Here is a 12,697-nt window from a genome sequence, read left to right as displayed (position 1 = left end):
AAACTTCCTCTTGGTGCCTCTTAGTCTGAACTCTTCTGCGATATAGTAATCCACCCCTTGAGAAAAGAAAGCAGACATGCAGGGTCCCAGGATGAAATGTTCAAGTAACATCTACAAATCCTGCGATCAGGTACTAAACTCTTAGCGTGGTGCTGTGTGGTCGGTGCACAGCGGAAGTTGCCTGTTGTCATTACCTTTATTTGCTTTCGGAGGTCGCTCAGCCTCCACGGACACTTTCTTGCAGAGCCTGTTTTTAGTTATTCCTGGGAATTAGGTGCAGAAGGTTAGACTTCTGAAAGGCTGTGATCCTCAGTCTCAGGAAAGGAACGGGAGGGCAAAGCCATGTTTTGTGTTCCTGGAGCAGCGTCCTCACATCTGGGCAGAGCGGGCTCTTCAACGCCCTCCAGGGCTACATTGGCACCCCTGGCACTCAGATTGGTTATTAGAGTTTCAGGCCTCTAAACATTCCTCATACTCTTTGAAGAAGCTACAATTAACATCTCCAAGCAGCTCAGAAGAACTTGGTTGCTAGGCAGCAGACCTTTAAAGACAATTTGTCAATTTCTGCCAAAAGAGAGAAAAATAGTAAACATTCACATTCTAAGAAAATTGATTATTTTTCAGCTTCCAACTTTCTTGCCACAGCAAGGTTTCTTGTTCATCGGTGTCCATTTAATTTTTTATTTAATTTTCATAAGTCATTCTAAGACATTATTTAAGAAAATAATTGGGCCATTTCCAAGCCTAAACCTCTGACAATTCCAAACAAGAAGATGTTCAGGTTACAGCTGGGCTGCTGTATTTATGGACAGTTTTATATAAATGTACAGAGGCTCCTTTGGAAGGCTCAGAGTACCCAGCTGCCCAGCTGTTGGTTTGGACAGCAACCAAGGAAGGTGGTGGTTGATCCATGGAAGGATCTTGAGTCATTCAACATTTGTTAGCACCTAGCATGTGCCAGGCCCTGCTTGCGCTGCTGGGCTCCAACCCTGTGGCCCAGCCAGATGTCACTGAGCTCACCTTCTAGTGGAGAAGATGACAAGAAACCAAGAGATTCTGATACAGGGGCTGTGGACGTTCAGACAAAGCCCAATCCCAGCCTGGGACTGGGGAAGGCTTCCCAGAACAGCTGTGGGATGGACCAAGACCTCAAGGATGCAGTAGGCCAGCCCCACTTTGGCGAGGGAGGAGTGTCCCAGGCAGGGTCCTCCCGTGGGCGGATGGTAAAAAGTGCTTGGGGACCGGAAGTGCATCCGTGTGGCCGCAGGGCCTCATCAGCTCTGCAGCTCAGTCTGAGCGTGGTGGGAGGACAGTGGAGAGCCATTGGAGGGCTTGGAACTTGCAAAGGCCACAGTCAGATTTGCATATTCTAGCCCTTGGGGAAACCATCTGATTTGCCTTCTAGGGAACTCCAGGGCACTGGGCAGGGAGCATATGTCGAAAGGGGCTGCGGAGAGTGCTGGGTGGCTCAGGAGGTGTCTCGGCCTGGGTTCCTTTGTCACTTCCAACATGCAGACCTTGGGTAGGTTATTTAACTAACCGGAATCCCAGGCTTCTCTAAAACAGGGATGAGGGCAGTACCTACCTCGCAGCGTTTGCACAGGGGCTAATGACAGACTAACTCAGGAATAGCCCTGAGACTGTCACTCTGCACACGGTGTGCTCTACATGTCGGCTGATGCCCTCTGACAGTGCTGCCCTCCTGTGTTTCCGGGCGTACTGCCTGGAAGGGCCACGAGGGTCCAGTGTGCCACCTGCTCCCTGAGCGACCTAACCCTAACCCAGGATGAAACGTGGACCTCTCGTGGAACCAGACTCTTCTGTCTTTCCCGTGTCTCCCTGACTGCAGTGGGAAGGGACTCTCAAGTAGAGCCCGGGACCCTTTCCTGCTCTGAGTTCTCCATGCCAAGCCTGGTCCTGGGTCAGGGCCACCTCTCCCCAGCTGGTGTGGCACTCCAACTCTGGATTGGACTGAGTGCTGGTCCTTGGGCTTCAAGCCTGGCAGAGCAGAGGCTGCCTGCTGCTCAGGGCCCCTCATTCGGGTCCATGTGGTTGGGGATTTCAGCCTGTGGGTGTATCCAAGAGGTATCTCACTCCATTCATGGGGGTTCAGAAAACTCTGCCAGGAGCCAGCCAGGGGCCTCAGACCCATCAGATCATTCCCCAGGGAGGCCCTTTTGTTCAGTGCCAGGCACTGAGAATATAGCCGGCAGCAGGACAGGTGTGGCCGCGGAGAGATAAAAACACAAGCGCTGTGAGTCAACCAGATACTTTCCAGGAGTTTAAGTGCTGGGAAGAAAGGCTGGGATGAGAAGTGGCTCAGTCGGGCAGTTGGCACTCCCCGAGCTGGTGAGTAGGAAGGAATCCCTGAGGGGGTGACAGTTAAGTTACAGCCCCAGATAAGGGAAGAGCAAGAGGTTTCCAGCCCGCTTGTGCCTTCAGAGGGCACACGGTGACACTGGTCTCTCGTAGGTTTGATTTCTGGGGCAGGATGATGGGGTGTCCCACATGTCTGATTCCCCGAGGCATCAGCACAACAGGGCTTTGGGATGTCGTGACACTCGGCTTGCTTGGGTTGGGAGCACTTTGGGGGCAGTTCACCCTGCTGGGGCCCATAATGATGTCATCCAGCCCTGCTGGGCTTGGCAGAGTCTCCAGAGGCCTCCGTGGGGAAAGGCTCCAGCCAACAAAGGGGGGCTACTGAAGAGCCCCCCGAAAGCACCCAGGGCCGGAATGTATGCTCTTGCATTAGCTTTCTTACTCCTTGCTAATAAGATATGCAAATGATCAGGGCTGTGAAATCTTAGCCACATTCCATCTTCTGTTTAATTAGCATTTAATTGTAATCTGATTTTAATTTTTTTACACCGGCACCCTAATTAAATGTTAGGGTGTTAGTCCTAACAATTAAATTATATTGGCAAATAGAGTCTTCAAGAAACTTGACCTTTTTCAAGCCAGGGCTGTCTCCAGCTAGACGCAGACGTTAATTAGACTCTGCAAGATGCTGCTTCTGGGCCCCTCGGCGCCCATCTCGGCGTGTTCCTCGTGGTTGTGGACCTGGATTCACACGAGGCACACACAGCCAGTGACTGGGCCCCTGGCCGCGGAGGTGACCGTGAGCCGGTCTGTAGTGAGCTGACGCAGGCCCGGGCACAGCTGTGCGTGCTGACTTCTGGGGGAGGGTTAGGTTCCGAGTTTGGTCGGAGGCCTCAAGTCCTCCTTGAAGTGGTTTCTTTCGTCTCAGCGACGCGAGTTCTTCAACTTGTGACTCTCAAGTGATGATCGCTGGGAAGGTTGGGACCCGAGCAAGTCACATGGTGTCCAGAGGTGCCACCACATCCCACAGCAGCACTTGCGGGGGTCACGGTGAGATCAGGCGACCGGGGCAGGAGGCGTTGTCAGTGCTGGCCAGGACGGGGTTCACAGAGCGTTCTGGGCAGAGGTGGGGGCAGGAGACAGAACCTGGGGAAGCAGTTGGCCCCGAGCGAGCGGGTCCTCGGAAGGAAAACAAAAGCATCGCGGTGTGACCACTCACGGCCTGGCTCTGAGACGTGGATGGGCTCGACTAAGAAGGAGGACAACCCTGTCCTCCTGCGCCATCGCACTCGGAGTGTGGTCACGTAGAGCCCCTGCCCAGGTAGAAGACAGAGTGTCCTTGTTCTTGAGGGACCTTGCAGGTCCTGACTCAGGCCAAGCCACTCTCTAGGCTGCCCCAAGCCCAGCCATCCCTCGGCTGTTGGCGGAAGGTCCTGGCCTCTCGTTTTCCTTGCGTTGGTGCCCTGTGCTGTTTCGTGCCTTTGCTTGTGCCTGTGGGTGCGAACAGGTAACGCGACTGCAACCCCCAGCGGAGACTCCCTGAACGGTCACGTAATGGCAGTGTTGCTTAAGCAGAAGAAGCCGTGCTGCCCTATGAGTTTTTGCTGTTTTTTTTGTTTTGTTCTTTCCTCTACACGTCTTTCTCCTTGTCTCTTAGGTCCACTCCATCTGTCACTCAAACTCTGTCCTTCAGTAAGTCAGAGCAATGTGAATCCAGTTCCTCACATGTATGAAACATCTGCTTGTGCGAAGCACGTGCTGGTTCCGGGAAGATGTGTTGCTAATTACCGTCGTGGCCTCTATGTTGTCTCCTCAAGTGCGCAGGCCAGAGCCTGCCGCGGTGCATGCATTCGCCCTGGGCCAGTCTGAAGCCGTTTCTCCCCTCTCGCTCCTGCCAGGTTTTCCGGACAGACTTGATCACTGCCATGAAGATCCCAGACTCGTACCAGCTCAGCCCAGATGACTACTACATCCTGGCGGACCCATGGCGACAGGAGTGGGAGAAAGGTGTGCAGGTGCCCGCCGGGGCCGAGGCCATCCCGGAGCCCGTGGTGAGGTGAGCCAGGCGGCCCGGGCGAGGGGCCGTCGGGGCCGGGGAGGAAGGGGAGGCTGCCTTCCAGGTGAGGGACCTACCAGTCCTGGGATTCCTTTCTGCCCATCTCTATTCTGCATTCGATTCTCTCGTCTGATAAACTGTTGAAAAGTTCCAGAAATACTGGCAGTTCACCCAGGAGGCTGAGGGCTTGGGTTTTGCTCTAGAGCCAGAATGCTTGGGTTCAGATTGCCACTTGCTTTCAGTGTGACCGTGGACCAGAAGTGTCATGTCTCTGGGCCTCGGTTTTCTTGTCTGTGAAATGGGAATGATGATAATAACTAATGCGCCTCATGCAGTGGTGGCGTTGGGTGGTGTAGTGAAGTGACGCGTGGAAGGCTCCCAGCCCGGGGCCTGGCGCGCAGCGAGCAGCGAGCACTCCACAAAGACTGGCCGTGGTTATGTGGATGTCGATCTGATCAGGGAGATCTCGAGAGTTTTAACTAGTCTTTAAGACAGGGGTAAGCCATGCTCCTGAGTTCCTGAACCTTAAAAAGAGTCCTTTGCGGGGGAGTCCAGTGCCTGGCACACAGGAGATGCTCCGGAAGCAGCTGCCGCCCCCAGCCTGCGAGGGGGCTCTCCTGCCAGGGCTGGGTCGGAGACGCGTCCTCTCCGGGCTCCACAGCCTTCTGATCTCACGGGGCAGAGAGACCCCGGCTGCTCTCGTTCGGAGGCAGCCACATGGCCGAGGGTCTTGCCTCCAGCTACAGAGTTCAGCCAAGTGCTTCTTTACACACTCTGGGAAACCCTCCAAGTCACGTCTCAGGACAGAGGGGTCCCATGTCCTGGCTTCCCCCACTGACCAGCCCTCCTCGTCTGGACAGCTCGGGTCATTGGCGGTCCACGCCCAGACTTGGCAGCCTCGTGGCTCATGCTTGGGCCCGTGTAGATCAGGCCTGGGGCAAAGCGCACAGCTGTCCCCTGCCTTGACGTCGGCACTGGCGCTTCCTGGCAGCTGCACCCGTGACTGGTGCTCTTTGGGGATTGGGGAGGGCCAGTCCTCCAGTGACTCCAGAGGGCCGAGTGCCTACCAACACTTGCTGGCACTCTGGGCCTTCCAAGAATGAGGGGTGCCCCAGGCTCCCCAGAAGGCTTGGGCACATTATTGGGAGTATATGCAGGATTTAGAACATGATTCATTCTCCACATCCCCTGTCCAGGGCCAGAAACCGGTCAGGCTCCTAGCAAGTTTTACACCCTCGCCTCTGCAAACTAAAAGAACTGTTACTTGACCTCTGTTTGCCTGTTTGCGCCTCTGTAAAATGGGGATAACACCGTAACCGCCTGACCGTGTGTGGTGAGGTTAAGGATTAAGAGAGAATATGTGTGCCAGGTCACCGCCGCGGGTGCCAGGGCCCAGGGTGACGGGGGAAGGGCAGGCCCCCAGCTGAGCAGAGCGAGGTGAGTCCTGATGAGGCTTGGCCCAGCAGTCTGTCCTCTCTACTTGCTGTCAGTGTCAGGTGGTTCCGGAAACGTCCACTGGCCTGGGTAATTAATTGCAGATGTTCCAACACCAGTAGCTTGGCTTCAGTCTGCCCGTAGGGCGCTTTATCTGTTGACATCAAGGGGGAAGCACGTGTTCAGGCTGCTTTGGCTTCGTAGGTGCATTCCCAGCATAGCGTGGCTGCGCTGAGCTGACGTGAGCCAGGCGCCCCCGGCCTGCCCGTGCTCTTTGGAGAGGACAGACCGGGGGCTGGGAAGGGGCTCTCAGAGATCTCTGAGCCTCTTCTTCCCCGGTGCACGGCCCGGGCCCTCCCACCGGGCAGCCGGCTCCGGAAGCCTGCACAGCCTCCACCAGGTCGGGACTATTCGAGGCACCTGCTCCTGAGCACTCGCTGTGTCCAGCCTATTATGCTCGTCTCTCACTTAATGATCGTGTTAGCCTTATAAAGTACACGTTACTGTCCCCGTTTTATAGATGAGGAAGTCGGGAAATTCTGGGGAATTCCCTGCGTAGCCACAGGGCTGAGGGGGCTGGGCCAGGAAATCACAGGCCACAGGAACAAGCTCTGGGTTGCCCCTGTGAGGCCCCAAGAGAGAGCCTCGCGCCCCGTCACCCTGGCATGCCGGCTCTGACTGTCCTTCCCCAACGCTGCCTGGTTCCCCTCTGTCCCCCCGTCCGTGGCCTTTGGGCAGGTCTCCCCTCCTGCTGCTCTGAAATCTCGCTGAGCAATGAGAACCTGTCTCCCCCTCCAGACTGGGAATTGAATGAGGACCCTCCGTGCCCCCTCAGTGCGGCCAGAAGTCTCAGCCCAGGGCAAAACCAGCCTCTGGTGTCTGCTCTTCCCGGATGGAGCCCTTCCCCTCCCATAGATCTCAGCCCAGCTGCCCTCCTCCTCCCAGCTGACCTCGGTCCTGCTGGCTGCGGCTACGCCTGAGGCCTTGGCCTGGGGTCAGGTCAGCCCATGCCTGGTGGGAAAACTTCACTCCCTAGCCGGAGCCAGAGGGAGCAAACAGGTGAAGATGAGAGACCCAGGAAGCACAGAAAACGCCTTTCCCGTGAGTCCCTAAACCCCGGCTCCCCAGAAAGGGGACAGTGATCTTGGCCTCAAGGGGCCGGCCAGGTGGCAGCTGACGAGGCAAGCAGGTGTGGGTAGTTATGCCATGCTGGTAGGGGTGGGCATTCAAACAAAGGTTGCCCAAAACCCCCACTCAGCACATGCTTAGGGCACAAACAAAGCCAGGTCACAGCCAAATTACAGGCTGCATTTTTTTTAAAGAATGCTTTAATTCAAGTAACAGTTTCATGGGGAAAGGCAGAATTTTGTTGGACTGAAGAGTATCGGTATTGCCTCTATTTGGAATCGTCTCCTGGTGCGGGAGGCAGACATTATCCTTCCCCGGGACCTTCCTTAACCTGGGCCTCTGTGTGAGATAAGGCGGTCGCAAACGCTTCCCTTTCTCCTGCCTCCTCCGCTGTAGCCAGGCCTGGAGGCCATTTTCTCTCCCTCCTTCACCCCCTGCCTCCCGTCTCCTTCATCCTTCCTGCCCCTGTTGCTCACACACCTGGGGAGCCCAGGAGCCCCCCCTGCAGCTCAGCCACGTCTCTGTGCCACCTAGGGCGCTGTCCTTCCCTTCCTGGTCACCGCTGAGTCACAGCCCCGGCAGCTCTGCCTCTGACCCCAGGAGGCCTCTGGGGCAGGTGAGGGGCCTCAGCCCTGCAGTGCTGGCTGGAGGAGGCCAGGCTCCGAAGCAATAACCATGGCAACCAGTGGGGGGTGGGAAGAGCTGGCACTTTTAACTGGTATCAGGAGCTGAGGGGCAGCACAGCTGAGCCAAGGCAGAATGCCCCCTGGGTTCCATTTTGGGAGAAAGGTGATCTCCGGCAGTCTCAAAATACACGTATGCAAGTGCACACACATACACACACGCACACACGCGTGCACACACGCACGCACAGTGGTTCCCGTGTGCCGGGCACTTTTCTAAGAGCTTTACAGGCATCAGTGAGAGGATTAAATCCCTCTCACCAGCCACACGAGGTAGGATTTTAACTACTAGCCCGTTTTGGAGGAGAGGACGCCAGGGCACAGAGGTGAAGTGGGACACCCAGAGTGTCACAGTCGGTGGTGGAACTGGGCTTGGGGTCCACGCCCCGCAGCCAGGGCCCTTCCAAGCTGCCTCAGGGGCAGAGCTGAGGTGGCCCTGGGACTGTGGCAGGCGCGTCTTTGTGTCCAGGGGGTTTGGCCTGCATCTCGGTTTGGGAGGTAAGGGTGTAGCCCTGCCCAGGTGACAGTATCTGGGAGAAGGACAGGGTCTGTGGGCAGCACTGTGTCCCTGCGGCAGTGGACCTTTTGTCTGCAAAGGGTCACCCTGGGCCATAGCAGTGTAACCTGGCAGGGCTCCTGCTGACCCCAGAGGAGACGTGGTCTTAGCTCCCCTCAAGGCCGAGGGGTTTTCAAGGCTGCTGGTGAGGAGGGGCCAGGGCTTGGGAAGGTGTGTGGACCGTCCCCGGCCCCTCCCCAGCCTGGAGTTTGACCACTTGTCCTTCCCTTCACAGGGGTCTTCTGTGCGCAGACTTTTTACCCACCGTCATCTGTGTCTCGCAGGGTGGGCAATGGTGGAGGAGGAAGGGAAGGAGGGTGGCAGGAGGGGGCCGTGCTTGGAATCAAAGTCTCACACCTGCCCACCAGCTCCTCCGCTGGGCTGGCCAACTCCCTGGGGCCCCTACGGTGGCAGGCTGAGGGCCCTCTCTTCACGACACCCCCTCTTGATCCCCTAGGATCCTCCCGCCGCTGGAAGGCCCCCCTACCCAGGTGTCCCCGAGTGGCTCTGTGCTTGGCGAGGGCTCCCAGCCTGACTGGCCAGGGGGCAGCCGCTATGACCTGGACGAGATCGACGCCTACTGGCTGGAGCTCATCAACTCGGAGCTCAAGGAGATGGGTAGGTGACCCCCCTGTGCTAACAGTGGGATCAGGCAGGGCAAGGGGCGCTTCTTCCCACCCCCGGCTTCGTCACCCGCGGAAGGGCAGTGGCCGAGACCGGGCTCGGGTGCTGCATGGCCCTGGGAGGAGCGTCCCCACTGCACTACTGACTGGTGAAGTCACTCGTTAGTGTCTCTGCCTCCTGAAGTGTCTCCAGCTGTCAGGTGGGGGCAGCCATAGCGCGTGATTTACAGGGATCTTCGGCCTGTCGTAGTCAGCGCGAGTGTTACGTGGAGAATGAGTGAGCACACAGGTGCGTCTAGGGTGACAAATGGGGCCGGGGTCAGCAGATATGGGCCTGCCGGAGCTCACTCACACGTCCCGGGACGGCCGGCTTTGCCATATTCAGCCACCCTCGGAGGCGCCCCAACCCAGCACAAGCAGTCGATGCCCCACGGAGCCGACGCATCCCAGAGACATTTCCGGGTTATCTGCACACACAGGTGTCCCTGTGGTCACAGGCAGGCCGTCTGAAGTCAGAACCCCACAACAGGTCAGGGCCTTTGAGGCTGAATGACCCAGTTTTCAGAGGCTGGAGCTGAGGCCCAGGCAGTGGGTGCCTCTCCCCAGGCCACGCAGTGGGTGGACAGAAACTCTCCCACACCCCTGCCCTGAGTTCCCGCAGCCCAGGGGCCGCGTCCTCGTCCGAGCTCCTACCATCCCTCTGTCTCCCCCGCAGAGAGGCCGGAGCTGGACGAGCTGACGCTGGAGCGTGTGCTGGAGGAGCTGGAGACTCTGTGCCACCAGAACATGGCCCGGGCCATCGAGACGCAGGAGGGGCTGGGCATCGAGTATGACGAGGACGTTGTCTGTGACGTGTGCCGCTCTCCCGAGGGCGAGGATGGCAACGAGATGGTCTTCTGTGACAAGTGCAACGTCTGTGTGCACCAGGTGGGCAGCCCCCGGTCACCCTCACCCACGCTGCGCGCTTGCTGCCTGCAGACCCTGCGCGAGGCAGGTCATCCCGGCTGTGGGAGCACGGGCGCCGTGGGCAGAGGCCCAAAGGAGGGAGACGGGGAGGAAGGGAACGGCGTGAGTGCCCTGTGGTGCCAGGGACGCCCAGGGCCCCGTGGCTCAGCCCTGCCAGCCAGACGTGAGCAAATGCCCATTGGGTGGTCTTTCTGTCCTCTCGTCAGACTCCCACCACGAGCACCCGCCCCCCTGCGCTGCCTCCTCTCCTCGCGTCCAGAACGGACGAAGAGGCAGCACAGGGCAGTGACCGAGAGCAAAGCCCGGAGCCAGGCTGCCTGGGCTTGAATCGTGGCTCTGCCCCGCATGGGCTGTGTGACTTTGGGCTGTTTAACTTCTTTGGGCCTCTGTTTCTTCACTATAAATAAAAGTGAATCGTCGTGAGGATTAAGTTGTTTACTATGAGTTCTCTGCTTAACACAGTACGATAAGGGCTGGAAGCGTTTGTTACCATTACTGGGATGGTTTGTAGACCAGCGGCAGCCCGGCCAGGCCCCCTCTGGATTAAGGCTCTAGGTCTTGGGTGTCTCTGGGCCTTGCTTGCAGAAGACCTGACCCTGAGGCTGTCCTCACCGCCGTTGCTGGGCTAGCCCCTCGGGAGCTCGGTGGCAGAGGCTCCCCTAGCCTGGCATTGCAGCCTCCTGGGTGGGCCGTGCACCCCGCATACACGTGCGTCCCTCGTATCCAGCCGCTCGTAGGTCCCTGTGCCTTTCCCGAGCTGGAGGCGTGACCGGGAGGAGCCCTCTTCACGGATGCCTGTGCGACAAAGGTGACTGCTCTGGGCCTTGTTCCCAGGAAGTGTGTACCCGATTTTGCATCCGTTTTGAGGGGCCTCTGGAGCCTCTGGAGTTCCATGGCTGGCAGGAACCTCTGGCTAAAGTGACTCTCCTCCCAGTAGAGGGCAGACCTGAGCCCTGTCACAGAGGACTGGGAAATGGTGACATTTCGCTCACACAAGCAGGCGAGGCCTTTCCCTTCCCTGCCTGACGACTCCTTAGGAGGCCTTCTGGCCGGAGACGGTGGTGCACAGCGGTGTGGCCGGGGCTGGGGCCCCTGGCAGCTGACCGCTGACCAGACACAGTGGCCAGTGCCCCGACTCACACCACCCTGTGTCCCCCCAGGCATGCTACGGGATCCTCAAGGTGCCCATGGGCAGCTGGCTGTGCCGGACGTGTGCCCTGGGTGTCCAGCCAAAGTGCCTGCTCTGCCCCAAGCGAGGAGGAGCCTTGAAGCCCACCAGAAGCGGGACCAAGTGGGTGCACGTCAGCTGCGCCCTGTGGATCCCGGAGGTGGGTAGGCACTGGGGGTGTGGCGGCCCCGGGGTTGGCCTATGGGGAAGCGGGTCTGCATGGGACTCGGTGTCTGAGCACTGGGGAAAGAGGGCGACGGGCCCACATTGACACGCTGGGATCTCAGGTGACAGGGCAGGGAAGAAGGTAGCAGCCCGCAGAGAACTTTGCCTTGGACCTTGGGCAGAGCTCAGGCAGTGGCTTCTGTGGGCAAAGGGGGTTACGGGCCAGTGGGTACGGAGGAGGTAGGTCTGGATGGAAGTCCGGCGGCCGGCTGCAGGGTCGTGGGGTCCATCTAAACCTAGGCAGTGGTTCCAACCAAAGTCAAGCTGCATGTTGAGAACAAAGAAACCAACTGACCTGAAAGAAAATCAGGCGGTAAGCCTACTTCAAAGGTGGGCAGTGGGCCTGCTGCTATGGCCGTGGCTGGGGTGGAGGGGAGGGCCATGGGCGGCAGGCTGAGTCCACAGCGAGTGAGTCAGCAGAAGCCCTGTTCTCCCAGGGGGCCGTCCGTTTTATTTGAAATGTGAAATGCTGGAATTCACTGCAGTTTCGGCCCCAGCCGTGCTGGGTGCCCTGACCCAGATGGAGGCCCCACTGCAGTGCTGCCTGTGCCCAGAAGGAACAGGGCCCTCTCCTTCCTGGGCACACAGTGCGAAGGTCCCTGCTGGGGCCACATCGCAGGCTTTGGTGACGGTAGTCGTTTATGTCAGCAGTGGTCACATGCTCCCAGATCAGCATCTCAAGGGCTGGGACTACCTCTGAGTGTGCCCTGGGTTGGTCACAGCAGAGACAGAACCAACCAGGACCCCATCACGAGGATCTTTGGCTCAGGACCTGTGGAGCGGGGGGACCCGTTTCCCTTCTCAGGCATGGGCGGTAGGAGGCAAATGTGCCCTGTCTCTGGGCCCGAGGGTGGGCTGTGCCAGGTAGACGTGGGCACAGTTGCAGGCCTGTGCCCATAGAAGGAGCTGAGCAGTGGCACATCCCTTTGACCAGGAGAGCCCTAACGACCCCCGAGAGGAGATGCTGCCATGAGGCTTTGTCCTGGTGCCCAGAAAAATAAATAAAATGAATACAAGTTAAAACAAGAACTCTGAAGATGTTATTAACAAAGGCCTGAGGTGCAGAAAGGAGGGAGACCTTGCACACACCCATGTACGTGTGTGCACACTGGGCACGCACTCATCTCTACACACTGACACGCGCTCTCACGTTCACAGATAGTCTGAGTCGTGGATGAGCACACGTTCAACCACTGGTCGGCTTGGGAGAGTCAGGAGGGATGTGGACCTTTGAGCCATGCTTGCGTGGCGTCAGGGAGGACTTGGGATTCGAGGGCTCAGCCACCGCCCTGTCTGCCCACCACCCGGGTTCAACAGACAGCCCCCCATTTGGGGCGTCTCTGGGGGCAGGCTGGGGACGAGAGGCCTGATGCAGCTCCGTGTCCTGCCCAGGTCAGCATTGGCTGCCCGGAGAAGATGGAGCCCATCACCAAGATCTCGCATATCCCAGCCAGCCGCTGGGCTCTGTCCTGCAGCCTCTGCAAGGAGTGCACAGGCACCTGCATCCAGGTACGCGACCTACTTCACCCCTCTGCTGCC

General features: G+C 58.3%; 1 protein-coding gene across 3 annotated transcripts in view; it reads left to right on the top strand.

Moving 5' to 3' along the window:
• JADE2 (jade family PHD finger 2) overlaps positions 1 to 12,697 on the top strand; it is a 46,594-nt gene that overhangs the window by 18,414 nt on the left and 15,483 nt on the right. For all 3 annotated transcript variants that reach the window (XM_012651342.1, XM_012651345.1, XM_012651343.1), the window contains exons 4-8: positions 4,218 to 4,375; positions 8,634 to 8,794; positions 9,515 to 9,726; positions 10,926 to 11,093; positions 12,551 to 12,667. In XM_012651342.1, the coding sequence (XP_012506796.1) occupies positions 4,218 to 4,375; positions 8,634 to 8,794; positions 9,515 to 9,726; positions 10,926 to 11,093; positions 12,551 to 12,667 (816 nt within the window). The remainder of the gene's footprint in view (positions 1 to 4,217; positions 4,376 to 8,633; positions 8,795 to 9,514; positions 9,727 to 10,925; positions 11,094 to 12,550; positions 12,668 to 12,697) is intronic.

This window comes from Propithecus coquereli, unplaced genomic scaffold (assembly GCF_000956105.1).
Source record: "Propithecus coquereli isolate 6110/MARCELLA unplaced genomic scaffold, Pcoq_1.0 Scaffold353, whole genome shotgun sequence".
In the NCBI taxonomy this organism is placed as follows: domain Eukaryota; kingdom Metazoa; phylum Chordata; class Mammalia; order Primates; family Indriidae; genus Propithecus; species Propithecus coquereli.
This window is presented reverse-complemented; position numbering and strand designations above follow the sequence as displayed.